The following is a 21,385-nucleotide window of genomic DNA, read 5'->3' as shown; positions in this document are numbered from 1 at the left end:
TGACACACAGTATTATATTAGTATTAGGTGTATGACACAATGGTTTAAAATTTATATACATCATTAAATGATCATCAATAACTTATCAATTGGTGATCCATCAACCAGCATAGAAAATTAAACAATTTTTTCCCTTGTGACGAGAACTTAAAATTTACTTTTTAGCAACTTTCAAATTTGCAATATAATATTACTGATTACAGTCACCATGCTGTACATGAAATCCTCATGATTTATTTTATAACTAGAAGTTTATACCTCTTAATTTCCTTCACCCATTTCACCCAATTCCCAAGCCTTACTCATCTGGCAGCCAATCTGTTCTTTGAATCTATGAGCTTTGTTTTGTTTATTCAATACATCCTTGATCTAAAATTAAAGTGTAGCTTTTAAGCAGAATTTTAAAAATTTACATATATTTTAACATACATCTATTTGTGTAGATAGGTAAATATATGGGCTTTCTTGGTGGCTCGGACGGTAGATATATAAACATACGTAGATATATAAATATATAGACAGAGTTAGGCACACATATTTGATACTATAGTTCTGTAACCTACTCATCATATAAAAAAAAATCAGTGAGTCATAATAATGATAACCCCACTGCCTTACTAGCTATTTAATTGTATTTGGACTCCCAAGAATGAGAGAAAAACAAATTAAACAAGTCATTTTTCATGCTAAGAAGGGTAAATTATTATTATTAATAATTATGTTACCTGAAAAAGTTTTACCTAAGCAAGTATTTAAAGTTCTACATTAATTTATAATTCATGTTACAAACATGACATATATTTTCAAATGCTAAATTAAAATTATTTTTTAAAAAGTAAAATGGCACAAATATTAAACTCATCTAATAATGTAAAGTACATCCAGAAAGGATAAACAGTTCAACTTTAAGCTATGACATATTGTATCAAGCTTGGAAATCTGTAGTATCTAAGGATAAACCTTTAAAATGGTTTTCATCTTAGTAGCATAGAGTGAATAGAATTTTAAATAAATTTTGAATAGCAATGGTTTAACAAAGAAACAGGATCTTGCATTACCTATTGTGTCAGCTTTGCTAAATCTCCGTGTTACAACATTGTTCATGTTTCCATTTTCACAGAGCTTCAATTCTGTGAGATATACTTCTACTTTGCAGTGCTTTACAAACATACCCTGTTCAACCACCTAGAAAACAAAACAAACTAGTGTCAGCTATAGCTTGATATATCTTACTGTTGTGAATAACATATCTCTAAAAAGACTTTAGAAAAAGCAGATCTTCAGTGAAAAAACCGTAACTATTAAAACTCATCAATATAAAAGATACTGGATAGCTGAAAAAGAAAGGAACATTTTTGGAAATATTAATATTTAACAGAATATGAACAATCGTGACACAAATATTAACAGACAGTATAGTAAGGCATTCTACTACTCTATGGAGATAATTTGGTATACTATAAATAATGAATACACCTAGTATTTATGATAAGAAAGTGCATGCAAAGTGTAAATACGGTTCGGATTAAAGATACAGACATACTTTATCTTTTAGCACTTGATCTCAAGCAAAAAACCTTTAAAAACCACTTTAAGTTTTATATAATTTCAGCTAGCAACAGCTATAATAACACTCTGTATGTTAAAATAAATCTTTTAAAACGGTAACTCCAAATTACTGTTGCCAAAATATTCAGCTATGCCCTGTAATTGATATGTTAGTTTTCCATCCTAAGATGACTTTGTTTGACCTTTAAATGCACACTGAGTAGTTCCAGGCAACAAATGAAAGGGGAAAAAAAGCTGCTAAACATGCAAGCAATAAAGCAGAAAGAGAAAAAATGTATATATTAGGGTCACCTTTTTAATAAGTATATTTCCTTTTGATCTTCTAAAGGTTAACTGTACGATTTTAGTCATGAACACTGTTTCTGAAAATAGTAATCAGCCTGATACGTGATACATTAGACAAATATGGCAAATGGGAGGCTCCAAATGACTGTTGTACCCACTTGCTTATTAGCATCAATTCAGTAAGGGAATCAAAATTTGTCTTTCACTTGCAGGGAAGTTGTTTCAGTTCAAAAAGTTCAAAGGTAGTTTGCTGGTATTTAAAATGTCCAATTCAATGGTAATTTTTATGATACTTTATCATATATATTCTCCTAATCATACTTGTTACATTTCTAAAGTAATAGTGTGCAATTCTGTAATGAATGCATTATATAAACTAGCATATTACTGTCTAAACCAGAACTAATTATATTTGTTTTATATCATATCTGAAGTTAAGCATGAAGCAAAGGATATTACATCATTTATAAGATTAATGAAGCTATAAAGCTAGGAATCAAATATTCTTAACAATCAGAAATTTCTGCTCTGGGACTCAGTATTCGAGTAAGAATCCTAAATTAAGTTAGTTACTAATCATCAGTAGGTTGCCAAACTGAGGTACTCACAGGCCTCATTTTATGCAGGGGGTGGAGGAGGGGTAAGGAAATTCTAACAGTAGAGCAGGTAATGGGATAAGTAAACAGTAAAAAATTTTTTAAAAAAGAGAAAACCGTCCATTATGATTTACATTGAGATATGTATTCTCTAAGTAAGCAGTTTCTTTTCCTAGAAAGAATCTGGTGATCTAACTGTCAGAAGCTCACTGTCAATAATAAATAAACATTAATTCCCTATTTCACTACTATATATAATACAGACAACCAATAAGGATCTATGGTATAGCACAGGTAACTCTACTCAATATTCTGTGATAATCTACATGAGAAAAGAATCTAAATAAGGATGAATACATACACATATAGAACTGACTCATATTGCTATATACCCCAAATTAATATAACTCTGTAAATCAACTATACTCCAATGAACTAAAATTTTTTAAAAACTAAGATTACTTCAAAACCCACTCTTTATTAGGATTCAGAATTTTTTCATTTTTTTCTCTTCTCCAACATCTTACAGTGCTAATTAGCACTACTCAGAATACTATGACTGTACTTAGAAGATATTTTACTGTTTCCAAAAGTAGTGTATTAAAAAGCAGTTTTTTAAAGCAAGATATGAATTTGTCCTCCAACAATTTTTATTTGAAAGAATCATACTACATGAATGATTAAAGACTGAATACAATAGCACTGCATCAGAGAAAAATAATTAGCATATTTATATATTAGTGTCATAATATGTACATTATTTGTTCATTTAGTAACTCCTTTATATTTGTGTATATAAAGTATCCTATCTTATTTTAAAATGTTTGTGCTGAAAATAATCTTTAAAATGATGGCTATTAAGACTGTAACAGGAAGAAACAGGCTGATAAAATACAGGATACAAAGTTACATTTATCTAGTTACTATAACCATTAAAATATACATTTGAAATAAGACAGAAAGGTGAATTTTCAGAAATAACAGTTATGTTTCAGAATTAGAGATGACAGCTAAAGTGTTTTTTCCTTAGGTGAATTATAATATTTTTCTACATTACAGATAAGGAGCAAGCACAAGATGAAATCTATGCTTGGATTCTATTAATTCATGGCCACAATGAAGGTCAAGTTTCTTTACTAAGTTAGTTAGGGAAATAGTTAAAGCTGAATTAAAACAAACATAATTTCCATTCGTTCACTTTGCTTTGAATACTAGTGGGCAATATGACTAAAGTCATGAAATATACCTGATAAACCTAATGCAGTCCACTCTTTACAGTGGCTTATGAAAGAATTCACTTCAAGTGCCTACTTCTCCCCTCTTGGAAAGAGGAAGTAATTTCTAAAGAAATCTGTTACTTCAAAACAATTTGATAACACTGGGCCTAATGGACACATTTACTATTTTTGAGGAGTTATACTCATTTTAGCAGCATTTACTAAGTACCTAGGCTCAGTGTTAGAAATACATAATGAATTAGACCCAGTCCTTGAAATCAGGGTAACAACACCTAGTGGTAAAAAGACAGACAGACTAGTAGAGAATTATAATACAAATATGAAATCACAGGTGTTAAATGTATAACACAAATCTTACTTGTAATATTCTATACAAACATTTCAGGATACTTTAAAAACAAGAACACAAACATAACCATAACAATATTATCACACCTAAAGTATTAAAATGAATACCTTAATATCAAATATCCATTAAATTAAAACCAATTAAAATAAAAATGATTTTTAATATCAATCCAAATAAAGCCCATACACTGCAGTTGAGAAGTCTCAAGTGTCTTTTAACCAAAAAATTCACCATCTATCTTCTTATTCTTGCAATTTTTAGTAAGACTACTTCATAGATTGTGAGTTATATTCTAATAAGATGCAGATACTATCTAGTTGCCCCTCTTTTTATGATATTGGTGGCTCAGATGGCAAAGAATCTGCCTGCAATGTGGGAGACCTGGGTTCGATCCCTGGGTCAGGAAGATCCCCTGGAGAAGGAAATGGCAACCCACTCCAGTATTCTTGCCTGGAGAATCCCATGGACAGACGAGCCTGGCGGGCTATAGTCCATGAGGTCACAAACAGTCGGACATGACTGAGTGACTAGGCAGCAGCAGCAGACATTAATTAACCAGCACCTAGATCAGAGGTGGGGCTTCCCTGGTGACTCAGTGGTAAAGAACTCATTTGCCAATGAAGGAGACAAGGGTTCAATCCTTGGGTCAGGGAGATCCCCTGGAGAAGAAAACAGCAACCCACTCCAGTATTCTTTTCTGGGAAATCCCATGGACAGAGGAGACTGGAGGGCTACAGTCTATGGGGTTGCAAAAGAGTCAAAAGAGCAACTAAACAACAACAGACCAGAGATGGGCTGACTGATCTACAGGCTAAAACGGACTTTTTTTTTTTTTTTTGTAAATAACTTTACTGGAACACAGTTATTCCCATTTGTTTACCTATCACCAATGGCTGTCTTTGCACCCAAAACAGCAGAGATGAGTAGTTGCCAAAGTGAACATTTTGGCCCATAAAGCTGAAAAGATTTATTGTCTTTTACAGAGTAAGTTTGGTGACCCTTTGACCATTAACTCATTAGGTCATCTTCAATTTTGCTAGTAGTGTTTGGTAATTTTCATTGTAGAAAAGCAGTTTTTGTAAGTTTTATTTCTTAGTACTTTTATCTCTTCAGTTCAGTTCAGTCGCTCAGTCATGTCTGACTCTTTGTGACCCCATGAACTGCAGCACACCAGGTCTCCCTGTCCATCACCAACTCCCGGAGTTCACTCAAGCTCATGTCCATCGAGTCGGTGATGCCATCCAGCCATCTCATCGAAACATTATTTTAAAATTCAACTTTGTTGATTATATATAACTAGTTTTTCTACTAATATAGTTACCTTATATCCATCCCCCTTGTGAAACTTAGTGGCTTATTTGGTAGAGCTTTTGGAATTTTCAACATATACAATTATGTCTTCTAAAACATTACAATTTTACTTCTTCATCTTCAATCCTTATTCTTTTAGTTCTTTTCCTCACATTACCAACTGGCTAAGACCTCTAATATAGTTATCCTTCTCTTGTCCATGATCTGAGAGGGGCAGCTTTCAATACTTTACCAACAAGTATTGTCTGCAATAGCTTTTTATTTCTAGCTTAAAAAAAATCATAAATTGATTTATCAAATGCATTTTCTGCATCTACTGAGATGGTTTTTCTACTTTATTCAGATAATACTAAAATTATAATAAGTGATTTTCAAAGTAAAATAAAAATTCTGTTTGAAAAAAATCCATCCTGGCTATTTATTTTTAAACTTTTTATTTTGTACTGGAGTATAGCTAATTAACAATGTTGTGATAGTTTCAGGTGAACAGCGAAGGGACTCAAGTGGACATATACATGTATCCATTCTATTCCGGCAGCCTGGCCATTTTTAATTCTTTTTTTGCCCATTTCTGGCCTGGCTTGCTAATACTGTGTTATTAAATATTTGTAGAATATTCACTGGTGATGGCTTCTGGATTTAACAGTCTTCTTTGTGAAAAGATTTTATTTAACAATTTAGCTTTTTTATTCAGACATGGCAATTGAGATTTTCTATTTCTCACTCAACACTAGTGCATTCTTCTCTAGACATTTGACATTCTTCTAGACATCTGTCCATTTCACCTAAATTCTCAAATTACATAAAACTGTTCAAAATCAATCTTTTAAAAATGTCTTTGGACTCTACTATGGTATCCCTCTTTTCATTCCTAATACAGATGCTTTGTGCCTATTTTCCTTTTATTCTTGATCAGAGTCTTCCCAGGACTCATCTTTATTTTACTAGTCAAATTACAATGTTCTTTTTAATGAGTCAACTTTGGTCATTTAATGCATTTTTTTTTCTGTTTTATGTCTACTTCATATTAATTCTTGATTAGTCTTAATTTCCTTTTCTTCTTTTCTTGAGACAACAGTCTTCCTTCTTTTGCAGTATTTACATTCAAAGAATGACTTTAGTCATTCTTTTATACTGTATAGTTAGCAATCAGTTCAAAATATGTCTAATTTTACATGTTAATCTTCTATGACTGAAGAATTACTTAGAAGTACATTGTTTCATTTCTAGGTAGCTGAGAGATCATCTAGTTATCTTTTTGTTATTGACTTGTAAATTCCTTAAGAGACAGAAAATACACTGAATAATTTCTAGCATACAGTATTGGAATTTGCTTGATGGCCCAGCATGTGTTAAAAAATATTTGTATCCTGCACTAAGTGCAGTGCACGTCAATTAGGTCACAGTGGTTAATCACATTTGTATCTGCTTTCGAGCTTATTCATGTGTTATTGGCAGGCCTCTGTTCCTTTGCAGCTGTCGGCAGAGACTTCAGTTCCTCATCATGTAAGTCTTTCCATAGGCTGAATGCATGACATACAGCTTCATTCAAGAGTGACTGATCCAAGAGAGAGCAAGAGAATACTTCCAAGTTAAAAGTGTCAGTATCTTTTATAAACTAATTTTGACAACATATAATACTATCACTTCTGCTGTATTTTACTAGCCACAGAGACCAACTCTGGGATGATGTAGATTACATAAGAGTATGAATAACAAGAGGTGGCAATAACCTGGGTGCAATCTTCAAGGCTATCTCCCACAGTACACCCTCTAGTACCAATAAAGTTGTTGTCCCTGTCACCAACATGCAAAATACACTCCACCCCTGCAAAGCCCCCAACTGGTCTTATCCCATTATAGCATCAACTCAAAGTTCAGACACCTGTCATCTATATTTGATGAAGGTACAGATGAAGATCCTTGGGTATAAGTTCCTTAAGCATCTCAAGTATGGGTCTATGGATCTATGGGCAGTGAACGAGAAGATAAACTTACTGCCCCACTTACAACCAAAATAAAATGGTGGGGAAGGCAGAAGATAATCTCATACAGATATTTCTGTTAAAGTGGGGAAATGAAGGGGTACAAATAAGTTATTAGTCTACAGAAATTCTTAAATCCACCTGAGCAAACACTGAAAGTTCCTTGATTAGGGCTCACTCTTGCCTTGACCTGAAAAAATGACTCTTCGTAACACCTGGTTCTGTTTTCTGAGTCATCTTCTTTCATGAAAGTTAGCACACGCTTGCCATTGAGTAAATTCTTAGTCTGATTCCTGCTTCTGTAAGTCTGGGAGGTCAAAGGTTTCTAAAATTTTATGCTGTCTCTGCAGTCCAAAATGGCAGTGGTTCTTGAAAACACTGTGGATCTTCACTGGATTTCACTGGAGTTTCACCCAGGAGGCAAAAGTCACAACCACAAATGTTCTCTAGTTAAGTCCTTTCTACTCTGAGTTTATATCGAGGTTCAGGGACATCACCCTGAAGCTTCTTAGAAGCCCTACAGTCCTAAAAGCCATATATTGAAAGGAAGTGCAAAGTACACCCTGAAATTCTTGAAAGGGCCTTTAGTCTAGTTAAGTCTTTAAGTCTAGTTAACATTCATCACCTTACATAATGTTTCTTTTCTTACGATGAAAACTTTTAAGATCTTCTGGAAGTCTTCAGTTCAGTTCAGTTCAGTCACGCAGTCGTGTCCGACTCTTTGCAACCCCATGAATCGCAGCACGCCAGGCCTCCCTGTCCACCACAAACTCCTGGAGTTCACTCAGATTCACGTCCATCGAGTTGGTGATGCCATCCAGCCATCTCATCCTCGGTCATTCCCTTCTCCTCCTGCCCCCAATCCCTCCCAGCATCAGAGTCTTTTCCAATCAGTCAACTCTTCGCATGAGGTGGCCAAAGTACTGGAGTTTCAGCTTCAGCATCATTCCTTCCAAAGAAATCCCAGGGCTGATCTCCTTCAGAATGGACTGGTTGGATCTCCTTGCTGTCCAAGGGACTCTCAAGAGTCTTCTCCAACACCACAGTTCAAAAGCATCAATTCTTCGGCACTCACCCTTCTTCACAGTCCAACTCTCACATGCATATATGACTACTGGAAAAACCATAGCCTAGACTAGACGGACCTTAGTCAGCAATTAGTCTCTGCTTTTCAATATGCTATCTAGGTTGGTCATAACTTATCTTCCAAGGAGTAAGTGTCTTTTAATTTCATGGCTGCAATCACCATCTGCAGTGATTTTGGAGCCCCCCAAAATAAAGTCTGACACTGTTTCCACTGTTTCCCCATCTATTTCCCATGAAGTGATGGGACCAGATGCCATGATCTTTGTTTTCTGAATGTTGAGTTTTAAGCCAACTTTTTCACTCTCCTCTTTCACTTTCATCAAGAGGCTTTTTAGTTCCTCTTCACTTTCTGCCATAAGAGTGGTGTCATCTGCATATCTGAGGTTAGTGATATTTCTCCCAGCAATCTTGATTCCAGCTTGTGTTTCTTCCATCCAGCGTTTCTCATGATGTACTCTGCATATAAGTTAAATAAGCAGGGTGACAATATACAGCCTTGACATACTCCTTTTCCTATTTGGAACCAGTCTGTTGGTCCATGTCCAGTTCTAACTGTTGCTTCTTGACCTGCATACAGATTTCTCAAGAGGCAAGTCAAGCGGTCTGGTATTCCCATTTCTCTCAGAATTTTCCACAGTTTATTGTGATCCACACGGTCAAAGGCATTGGTATAGTCAATAAAGCAGAAATAGATGTTTTTCTGTAAGTCTCTTGCTTTTTCCATGCTCCAGCGGATGTTAGCAACTCGATCTCTGTTCCTCTGCCTTTTCTAAAACCAGCTTGAACATCAGGAAGTTCATGGTTCACGTATTGCTCAAGCCTGGCTTGGAGAATTTTGAGCATTACTTTACTAGCATGTGAGATGAGTGCAATTGTGCAGTAGTTTGAGCATTCTTTGGCACTGCCTTTCTTTGGGATTGGAATGAAAACTGACCTTTTCCAGTCCCGTGGCCACTGCTGAGTTTTCCAAATTTGCTGGCACATTAGGTGCAGCACTTTCACAGCATCATCTTTCAGGATGTGAAATAGCTCCACTGGAATGCCATCACCTCCACTAGCTTTGTTCGTAGTGATGCTTTCTAAGGCCCACTTGACTTCACATTCCAGGATGTCTGGCTCTAGATGAGTGATCACACCATCGTGATTGTCCGGGTTATGAAGATCTTTTTTGTACAGTTCTTCTGTGTATTCTTGCCACCTCTTCTTAATATCTTCTGCTTCTGTTAGGTCCATACCATTTCTGTCCTTTGTTGAGCCCATCTTTGCATGAAATGTTCCCTTGGTATCTCTAATTTTCTTGAAGAGATCTCTAGTCTTTCCCATTCTGTTCTTTTCCTCTATTTCTTTGCATTGATCGCTGAAGAAGGCTTTCTTATCTCTTCTTGCTATTCTTTGGAACTCTGCATTCAGATGCTTATATCTTTCCTTTTTTCCTTTGCTTTTCTCTTCTCTTCTTTTCACAGTTATTTGTAAGGCCTCCCCAGACAGCCATTTTGCTTTTTTGCATTTCTTTTCCATGGGGATGGTCTTGATCCCTGTCTCCCGTACAATGTCATGAACCTCATTCCATAGTTCTTCAGGCACTCTATCAGATCTAGGCCCTTAAATCTATTTCTCACTTCCACTGTATAATCATAAGGGATTTGATTTAGGTAAGTCTTAGCAATTTTCAAATATGCAATATAGTATTTTTAACTATAGTCACCACGCTGTACAATATATTCCCATGACTTATTTTATAATTGTAAGTTTACACCTTTCTACCTAAAATCTAATCTTGAAAGTGATATACTGTACTATGATTCTGCTATATGTCACTGGCCACGAAGACCAGTGTAATACAAAACCAGTACAGACCCTGGTACAATGTGGATGAGGACTATACAATGTTGTGGCTATGAAGAGGTGGAGATAATGGGGGTTGTCTTGGGGCAACTATCTGCTAATATTGTTATGTACATAATTTTATATACATTGACCTCATAAGAAATTATTACTATTTTAAAGAGCCTACCTTAACACTCATTTATAGTATTTGCTTCTGCCAGTCAACATTTTTTCCTGTGTTTCCAAGCTTCTATACAGAGTAAATTTTCATTCTGAAGACTATTTTTATTTCCATCGGTGCAAATATGCTGGTAACAAATCCTATCAATTTATCTGAAAACAACTTTTTTCACTATTATTCTTAAGGATGCTTTCCAAGGTTATAGAATTCAAGGTTAGCAGTTATTTTCTTTCAGTGTGTTGAAGATACGGCATTATTATTATATTTATTGTCTTTCTCTTGAGAAAGCATCTGTCTTACCCTTACTTTGAAGGTAATAAATCTTTTTTTCTGCCTATTACCAGGGATATCTTTGTTTTCTTAACAGTTTTACTGTGTATGATTCTGTCTGTATTTTTTCAGCTTGGGATTCGTAGCATTTCTTTAACCTGTAGCATGATACCTTGCATCATATTTGGAAAATTCTCAACTATTACTTCCAATATTACTTTTACCCCATACTGTCTTTCCTTTCGTTTGAGGAGACCACTTAAATCTATGTTACGCTTATTCACTGCATTCCACGTTTCCCACTTTTTTCCTTATTTTCCACTCTTTAAGCTTTAGTCTATTTTCTAATGGTATTATCAATTTACACATTGCTTCTTTTTAGTCTAGTATTTCACCCATATAACCACAGATATACAAATATGAACTGTTCATGTGTCAACTTTGTAACATGTTTCAAATAAATCCAAATATGGTTTGGTCAAATAACAAGCACTTAATTCTTAATGTTTTCATATTTGTGTTCAGTTTTATAATTACATTTGGTTCTTTTTAACTTTTTTTTTTTTAAACATAACAAGCACAATATTTAAAGGTTTCTAATACTTTTGTCATCTGGATTCCTCATGAATCTGTTTCCATTATCCATAGTTTCTCTTGGATTTTGGTTCCACTGTACTTCCTGCCTATTTGCCTGTTTTGTTTCTGGTTTTAAGCTGAATGCTTGATATTTTAAATGAGACATTTTAGTGATGATCTGAGGCCTAGGAAGATGGTTAACTTTGTTTCTACATGAGAGCAGGGGTATTACCAGTTCTAGATTTCTTAATGCAATCAGAAATTAGTAAAATTTGAAGCTTCAGATTCTAAAAAACTAGTCAAGTCTATTCTTTTAAGTAAGTTCTACTGACATCAGGGTCTGTTCTTTATGTGAGTCTACTGGGATCAGAAGCATAGCAAAAAGGGAAATTCCCAGACTTACTGATTTAAACTAAGATCACGGCACCTGGTCCCATCACTTCATGGGAAATAGATGGGGAAACAGTGTCAGACTTTATTTTTGGGGGGCTCCAAAATCACTGCAGATGGTGACTGCAGCCATGAAATTAAAAGACGCTTACTCCTTGGAAGGAAAGTTATGACCAACCTAGATAGCATATTCAAAAGCAGAGACATTACTTTGCAACAAAGGTCCATCTAGTCAAAGCTATGGTTTTTCCACTAGTCATGTACAGATATGAAAGTTGGACTATAAAGAAAGCTGAGCACCGAAGAATTGATGCTTTTGAACTGTGGTGTTGGAAAAGACTCTTGAGAGTCCCTTGGACTACAAGGAGATCCAACCAGTCCATCCTAACGGAAATCAGTCCTGAATAGTCACTGGAAGGACTGATGCTGAAGTTGAAACTCCAATACTTTGGCCACCTGATGTGAAAAACTGACTCATTAGAAAAGACCCTGATGCTGAGAAAGATTGAAGGCAGTAGGAGAAGGGGACGACAGAGGATGAGATGGCTGGATGGCATCACTGACTCAATGGACATGAATCTTGAGTAAACTCCGGGAGTTGGCGATGGACAGAGAGGCCTGGCGTGCTGCAGCCCATGGGGTTGAAAACAGTCGGACACGACTAAGTGACTGAACTGAACTGATTTAAGTTTGAAGGAAGACATTTTAATAGGTACTCTAGATAGTTTAATATACACTAAAGTTTGAAAATTATTTTACAAGTGAAGCAAATTTCAACTGCCTCATTAAAAATAAATATATAACCTCCTAATAGACTTCTTGGGCCTCCCTGGTGGCTCAGATGGTAAACAATCTGCCTATGTTTGGGAGAATCCAGGTTAAATCCCTAGATCGGGAAGATCCCCGGGAGAAGTGAATGGCTACCCATTCCAGTATTCTTATCTGGGAAACCCTAGGGATTGAGAAGCCTGGCAGGCTTCAGTTGGACACGACTTAGCGACTAAACAACAAGACTTCTTAAACTTTTTTCCTTCTCCCTATGTGAAGTCTTCATGATCTTTATCTTCTTTAATTTGCTTATCAGACACAGAGTTCAAGAAATGCCAATAAGGCCTCTTTCAAGAAGAAATGTCAAAGGAGTTGTCAGCTAATTGGTTTACTATATGATATTCTACATTTATTAAGGAAAAAACATGTGTCATTAATGTTGAATTAATACAAGTCAATACATTTGAAGATATTCTAGACATAGGTTTTCCTTTACCCAGGAATAAAAGTCTTCTTCTAGAGAGTTTTACAGCTAAATATTTTATCCTTCAAATGGTCAAAACACTCAGTTCTATAGGAACTATAGATAAAAACCACAGGCCATTATATATACACACATATGCGTGTGTGTGCTCAGTTGTGTCCGACTCTGCGACCCCATGGACTGCAGCCCTCAAGGCTCCTCTGTCCATGGAATTTTCTAGGTGAGATTACTGGAGTAATTATATATTATATATATATATATATAAAATTTATTTATGGCTAGGATTCCTAGAAGAGATGAATCTTAACTTTAAATTGGCTATAAGATTGAGTGAAATTAAGGAACAAAACTAAACTAAATCAAAGGCATATTCACATTCTATTTAGAGAACAAAATTCAGTTCTATACCTAAACCACAGATATACAAATACAAACTGTTAATATATCAACTTTGTAGCATCAGTTTCAAATAAATCCAATTATGGTTTGGTCTACTAGAAGTTTAAACCCTTGTGTTATATAATTGGCTTTTTAATCATTTTTATGTGGAAATAAAACCAGATAAATAATTCTGCTCCCCCTGACTACACTATCAAATACTTGTGTAAGGTTGACAGATCTACCTTAAGTGCTGGGTATTACTCTACTATTGCAATTATGACACTTTCATAAATGACTTTTCAGTACCCTAAAATAAAGAAAATGAGTCATTTTTAATGTTTCTAGACTGTAATTATAAAGCTTAAAATCAGGATAAGAAAAACAACTGCCTTTTCAAGTTTTAAGAAAATTTAAGTATGTAAACTCACGTGGCTTTCTAAAAGATCCTGAACCTTGCTACCTCTGTCCTCATTTCCTCACCTATAAAACGGGGATAATAATACTTTCCTTAGAAAGACTTTTCATGAGGATTAAATTAGTTAATAATGTATATGATGTGCTTATATCGATGGCTAGCATATAATGCACCCTCCCTCTATGTGTGCTAGTGCACAGTAACAAATTGATGGTCTTTTTCTCCAAGACACTTGAGGCTTCATAAGTCATGGAAATTAACAACAAAATATGAACTGTTTAAGAAAAATATTCCTATTCATTTCTTAATATGTACCTTTCGTGCTATTGGTTCCTGACCTTCCATCAGTGTGTACCAGCTGACAAGTTTATTCCAGCCCTCAGTTGGCAACAGTATGTAATCCAATTCATCAATAAGGTGCTCCTTAAGTGATTGGGCATCGCCATCTACAAAAGAGAAAATAAAATCAATACAGAAAAAGAAGTAATACTACATAGCTCTAAATACTGTGGTCGAACATACTACAAATTATGTAAATTCATGAAGACTAATTCAGGTATTTAAATAATGAGTTTTGAAAGAAGCTCTGAAGAGGTTCACAAACTTAAATCTAGGCATTTCAAAGTAAACTGTTGCTTTACAAAGTTTCAGTATGTACCATTAGTCAACCAACAGTGTTTTAAAAAGTAACTTTTCTATTATTTAACTCTTAAAGAAATACTAAACTGTTGGTCAGAGGATCCCACTGAAGAGTGTTTCCCAAATATTTTGAGAATCAGAGATCTGTCACACAGTAATAAGTGATCACTCCAGCATTAGCTGATGAAGAACATTCAGAAACAAATCAATACCCTTTCACAATGATACCAAAGCACATGGGCTGAGAATCATGATGGAAATCACAAAAGGGTATCTCATTACTCCAGAGAGTCCACAATCTAGATTCCTCCACAGATCCAGAGTTGAGGTAGTTGCTCAGTTATGGTTCTAATTCTATGATCCATTTTCAAAATTCCAGTTGAACAGGGCAGGCCAGAGATCTAGAAGCAATACTGTGAGCTGTACCTATATCACAGTCCTAATCTGAGACTCACTGATTATTATTTGGTCCTTTACTTGAATTTCCAAAGTGTAGAAAACAGAAACAAATAGTTTACTGAGTTATTTGTAAATAACTCAAAAATATAAAGAAGATTTTCTCATTCTGATTCACTCGTGAATTAACAAACATGGGAAGCAAAATTGTTCCAGGCAGCATTTCAATGATAAAGTACTACTTTTAACTAGATACAACGATAAAAATCAAGAAGCAAGAGAAATGCTTTAAAAAAATTTATTTACTCTATGTAGGATCAATCTGTGGTTATAAAATCATACAAACCTTTGAGAAAAACTATGCTTCATATTGAACAGAAATGAGAACACTCTGAATTTTATATGAACTTCAATAGCTGGTACAAAGTAAGTATTAATTTTAAAGCTCAGTTTAAAAAATTCTTAGTTATAACTTTATTAAATTCTTGATGAGACTGACTATTTGGAACAAATTTTCAGAACCCTCTGAAAGTGAAACTCATGCATCTTAAGTCACGTTATAGCAGATGATCATGTTATCTCAGTCAATTCTCGAAACAGCCCTATAAGATGAATATCTATTTTAGATTAAAAAATACATTCAAAGAAATCAAGTAAATTGCCCAAATAATTCACACAGAAAATTGCAGGTACAAGGAAAGGTACCATTATGGAAAATACTTTTATCTCAGTTGATTTTCAAAACAATATTATGAAGTAGATAGCTCCATTTTACTTATTAACCTGCCCAAGCTCACATACAGAAAATTGTAGGCTAGACTCAAACGTATATATTTACACTAATATCCATTTTCTTTCCACTATAATAGGCTGCTTCAAAATAAATTAAGGGAAAGAAAAAAGTTTAAAAATTAAGATGTTTATGTTATTCTCCACAATAATTCAAGAGTCTGGGTAAATGATTTTATTATGTAACAGAATCAAACAGTAATTTATATCTAGTTGTTGTTTAGCCACTAAGTTGTATCCAACTCTTTTGCAACCCCATGGGCAGCAGCCCGCCAGGCTTCTCTGTCCATGAGATTTCCCAGGCAAGAATACTGAAGTGGGATGGCATTTCCCCCTCCAGGGGATCTTCTCGACCCAGGGATCAAATCCATGTCTCCCGCACCGGCAGGCAGATTCTTAACCACTAAGCCACCTGGGAAGCCCTATAGTGGATAAAATAAAATGATCGATCAATTTTTGAATCATTTTTAAGGGAGGAAGAACCCTAAACACAGAACCTCTCATTTTTGTTACTTCTGTTTTCTTGATATAAAATTGATATCAAAACTGCTGAGATTTAAAGGGTAAAATTTGTTGTTGTGACACAGCAATACAAGTGTGAAATCATCATTACCAAAACGATAAACGTATCCATCGGCATCGCCCCTCACCCCCTGGCCAGAAAGGCTTCCCTGTTGCCCTTTTTTTTGGTGTCATCTCTCCTTCCTGTCCATCCAGGTTCACTGTCCTGTGCCCTGAAAACTGCTTATCTGTGTTTTCCAACTATAGACTAATTTGCATTTTCTAGATTATATAAAATTGGTATGTACTGCTTTATTTGGCGTCATTTATGCTGCATCATTATCTTGAAATCCATCCATATTTTTATGTATCTAGAGTTCATTCTTTTTAATTGCTGAGTAGGATTTCATTACTTTATATGAACATTCTGTAATTTGTTTATTCATTCAGCTACTGATGGGCATTTTGGATTGTTTCCAATTTTCTCTACAAGTAACACTGATATGAACACTTATGTGTAGGTTTTCTCTTCATTTCTCTTGGGTAAATACTGAGGAGTGGAATGGTTGGTTCCTATGGTAAATGTATATTTAGCTTTTTAAGAAACTGCAAGACTATTTCATTATCCAAAATAGTGTACGAAAGTTCTACTTGCTCTACAGCCTCATCAATACTTGGTATGGATTTATCTTTTAAATTTTAATTTGAATCATTCTCAACGATTCAAATCATGCACAGTGGGACCTCACTGTGGTTTTAATCTTCATTCTTCTAATGACTAGTGATGTTGAGTATTTTTACATGTGCTTTCTGAAAACACCACCTTCTCTGGTGAGGCATCTGTTTAAGCCTTTTGTCTATTTTTTCCACTGGGCTTTATGGAATTCTTTATTCTGCATATATTTTATTAGCTAAGTAATTTGCAAATACTTTCTCCCACATTGTGGTTTATCTTTTCATTCTCTTAACAGTGTTATTTGAAGAAGCTTTTGTTAATGATGAATTACAAATCATCAATTTTTCCCTTTTTCAATTGTGCTTTTTAATTCACACTTAAGAAATCTTTGCCTAACACAGTGTCACAAAAATCTTCTCCTAATTTTTTCCTAAGAGTTTCATAGTTTTGGTTTTTACATTTAAGTCTATGGTGTGCTTTGAGTTAATTTTGTATATGGTGCTGGGTATAGGTCAAAGTTCACTTTTTTCTGGCAAATAGATATTTAACACTCAAGCAGCATTCATCTATTTAAAAGACTTCACTGAATTTCTCTTACATTTTTATGTAAAATGAATTGGCCATATATGTGTGGATCTACTACAGATCCTCTAATATGTTCAACTGATTTTTATCTCACACTATATACAAATACTAATTTAAAATTGATCAGACACAGAAATGTAAACACCAAAACTCAAAAACTTTTAGAAGAAATCATGTCTTTTCTGATCCTGAATTAGGTGATGCTTTCTGCAACAAAATCACAAGCAACCAAAGGAAAAAAATAGATTAACTGGACTTCATCAGAATTAATTTGCACTTGAGAGGCACCATCAAGAAAGTAAAAGACATACACAGAATGGGAGACAATTTTTGGAAATCTTGTTTGATAAGGGACTAGTATCCAGAATACATAAACAACTCTTAAAACCTAACAGTAAACAGACAAATAACCCGATTAAAAGATGAGCACAGGATCTGAATATTTTTCCGAACAGATATAAGCAGCACAGATATGACACTTAACATCATCAATCATTAGGGAAATCAAAATAACAAACAGATATAAAAATAACAAATACAAATCAAAGTAACAATAGATATCAGTTCACTGGAAAAGACCTTGATCCTTGGAAAGACTGAAGGCAGGAGGAAAAGGGGGCTAAAGAGGATAAAATGTTTGGATAGCATCACTGACTCAAAGGATGTGAGTTTGAGCAAACTCCAGGAGACAGTGAAAGACAGGGAAGGCTGGCACCACTGGGTCGCAAAGAGTCAGACCTGACTTAGCACCTGAACAACAACCACCATTTCATACCCATTAGGATGGCTATAATATAAAAGAATAGACAATAATAAAGTTTGGCAAGGTGTGGAAGAACTGGTACCCTACTTGCTGCTGGTGGGAATGAAAAATGGTGCCAACTATTTTGGAAAAGTTAAGCAATTCTTCAAATAGTTAAACACAGAGTTACTATATGACCAAGAACACATCTACACAAAAATTCGTACATGAATAGTTCATGAATGAATTATTCATTCATAGCCAGAAAGTGAAAACAACCCAAATGTCCAACAGTTGATGAACGGATAAATTAAATGTGGTATATCTCTATACAATGGAAAACTATCCATCCACTAAAAAAAGAATAAAATACTGATTCATGCCACATGAATGACACTTGAAAACTTTGTACCAAGCAAAAGAAGTCCAATACTATGGACACGTATTGTTTGATTCCATTTAGATGAAATGTTCACAAAAGGAGAATCCACAGAGACAGAAAATATATTAATGATTGCCTAGGGCTGGGGTCTTGAGAGGGGATGAAGAGTGACTGCTAATGGATATGAAGTTTCTTTCTGGGGTGATGAAAATTTTGTGGAATTAGACGATGGTGATAGTTGTAAAACTATGAATATAAAAAAAGAAAGCCAATGAATTACAGAATTTCAAAGGATGAAATTTATGGTGTGGCAAAGAGTTGGACATGACTGAGTGAAGTGAACTGAACTAAACCGAAACTCATTTTTTAAAAAGCCTACTAGGAATGTGATTTGAAATTGTGTTGAATCTGTAGACTGAGTGGAGGAATTAAACAATACTGAGTTTTCTGATCCAATAACATAATTTATCTCTTTATTTAGGCTTTAATTTATCTCAGCAATATCCTGTAGTTTTTAGTTTACATGTATTATAGATTTATCTGCATTTTATATTTTGGTGCTATTATAAAATATATTTTTAAAATTTAAATTTATGTTAGTCCATTTTTAGTGTACAAGAAACACAACTGGTTTTTGAGTAATGGTCTTGTATCCTATAGGCCAATTTCATTTATTAATTCCAGAAGGTTTGTTTTTGTAGATTTTATTGAATTTTCTACATAGACACAGGTATTTGTGAATAAAGGAAGACATTACTTCTTCCTATACAATCCGTAGGTCTTTTACCTTTTCTTTTTGCTTTATTAAACACTGTCTAGAACCTCCAGTACAATCTCGGCTTAAAGAGTTGAGTGTAGGCATCCTTGCTTTTCCCTGATTTTAGAGGGAAAGCATTCAGTCTTTCACTGTTGAGTGTCCATTTTCACAGATGCCCATTCTGAGGTTGAGGAGTTTCTGTGTATTTTACTCTTATATAGTATTTTGGTAATGTTCTTTCTATATACCTATCCTCTTTATTTTTGGACTTGATTTACTAAAATTCTGTTAATAATAGATGCATCTATGTTCATCAGGGGTATACTGGTTGAGAACTTTTTTTTCTTGAAATGTCTCTCTTAGACTTTGGTATCAAAGTAATGCTGGTTTCACTGCATGAAGCAGTCTCTCCTAATTTCTGAAAAGAGCCTTTGTTGAACTGGCATAATTCTCTTAAACAGCACTGGTAGAATTCACTTGTGGCACCATCAAGGTCTGATGTTTTCTTTGTGAGGAAATTTTAAACTACAAATTCAACTTCTTTAATTGATATAGGGTTCCTCAGAGAATTCATTCTTTTGGAATGGGCTTTATTAGTTTTCATCTTTCAAGAAATATTTCTTTATTGTCCTTTTGCTATTTGTAGATTTCTATACATATGTTACTAGCATGTGAGATGAGTGCAATTGTGCGGTAGTTTGAGCATTCTTTGGCATTGCCTTTCTTTGGGATTGGAATGAAAACTGACCTTTTCCAGTCCTGTGGCCACTGCTGAGTTTTCCAAATTTGCTGGCATATTGAGTGCAGCACTTTCACAGCATCATCTTTCAGGATTTGAAACAGCTCAACTGGAATTCCATCACCTCCACTAGCTTTGTTCATAGTGATGCTTTCTAAGGCCCACTTGACTTCACATTCCAGGATGTCTGGCTCTAGATGAGTGATCACATAACCATGATTATCTGGGTCATGAAGATCGTTTTTGTGCAGTTCTGTGTATTCTTGCCACCTCTTCTTAATATCTTCTGCTTCTGTTAGGTCCATACCATTTCTGTCCTTTGTTGAGCCCATCTTTACATGAAATGTTCCCTTGGTATCTCTAATTTTCTTGAAGAGATCTCTAGTCTTTCCCATTCTGTTCTTTTCCTCTATTTCTTTGCACTGATTGCTGAAGAAGGCTTTCTTATCTCTTCTTGCTATTCTTTGGAACTCTGCATTCAGATGCTTATATCTTTCCTTTTTTCCTTTGCTCTTTGCCTCTCTTCTTTTCACAGCTATTTCTAAGGCCTCCCCAGACAGCCATTTTGCTTTTTTGCATTTCTTTTCCATGGGGATGGTCTTGATCCCTGTCTCATGAACCTCATTCCATAGTTCATCAGGCACTCTATCTATCAGGTCTAGGCCCTTAAATCTATTTCTCACTTCCACTGTGTAATCATAAGGGACTTGATTTAGGTCATACTTGAATGGTCTAGCAGTTATCCCTACTTTCTTGAATTTGAGTCTGAATTTGGTAATAAGGAGTTCATGATCTGAGCCACAGTCAGCTCCTGGTCTTGTTTTTGTTGACTGTATAGAGCTTCTCCATCTTTGGCTGCAAAGAATATAATCAATCTGATTTCGGTGTTGACCATCTGGTGATGTCCATGTGTAGAGTCTTCTCTTGTGTTGTTATAAGAGGGTATTTGCTATGACCAGTGCATTTTCTTGGCAAAACTCTATTAGTCTTTGCCCTTCTTCATTTCGCATTCCAAGGCCAAATGTAAAGTAATGCTCAAAATTCTCCAAGCCAGGATTCAGCAATACGTGAACCGTGAACTCCCTGATGTTCAAGCTGGTTTTAGAAAAGGCAGAGGAACCAGAGAGCAAATTGCCAATATCCGCTGGATCATGGAAAAAGCAAGAGAGTTCCAGAAAAACATCTATTTCTGCTTTATTGACTATGCCAAAGCCTTTGACTGCGTGGATCACAAACTGTGGAAAATTCTCAAAGAGATGGGAATACCAGACCACCTGACCTGCCTCTTGAGAAATCTGTATGCAGGTCAGGAAGCAACAGTTAGAACTGGACATGGAACAACAGACTGGTTCCAAATAGGAAAAGGAGTACGTCCAGGCTTATTTAACTTATTGTCACCCTGCTTATTTAACTTATATGCAGAGTACATCATGAGAAACGTTGGACTGGAAGAAACACAAGCTGAAAT

The 21,385-nt window shown here is 35.1% G+C and overlaps 1 protein-coding gene across 5 annotated transcripts in view; it reads right to left on the bottom strand.

The window, feature by feature from the left end:
* USP15 (ubiquitin specific peptidase 15) overlaps positions 1–21,385 on the bottom strand; it is a 128,984-nt gene that overhangs the window by 75,631 nt on the left and 31,968 nt on the right. For 4 of the 5 annotated variants that reach the window (XR_005719693.1, XM_040233121.1, XM_040233122.1 and 1 more), the window contains exons 3-4: positions 14,027–14,157; positions 1,059–1,185 (exon numbers count right to left, since the gene is read on the bottom strand). Coding sequence is in view for 4 of the 5 variants with exons in the window: in XM_040233121.1 (XP_040089055.1) it covers positions 1,059–1,185; positions 14,027–14,157 (258 nt within the window). In the remaining variant the exon portion in view is untranslated. Of the gene's footprint in view, positions 1–1,058; positions 1,186–1,860; positions 1,928–14,026; positions 14,158–21,385 lie in introns of those variants that run through there. The other variant, XM_040233123.1, reaches the window with a different exon arrangement.

This window comes from Oryx dammah, unplaced genomic scaffold, assembly GCF_014754425.2.
Source record: "Oryx dammah isolate SB20612 unplaced genomic scaffold, SCBI_Odam_1.1 HiC_scaffold_29, whole genome shotgun sequence".
NCBI classification, from domain to species: Eukaryota; Metazoa; Chordata; class Mammalia; order Artiodactyla; family Bovidae; genus Oryx; species Oryx dammah.
Note: the sequence above shows the minus strand (reverse complement) of the source record. Positions and strands in the feature narration are given on the sequence as shown.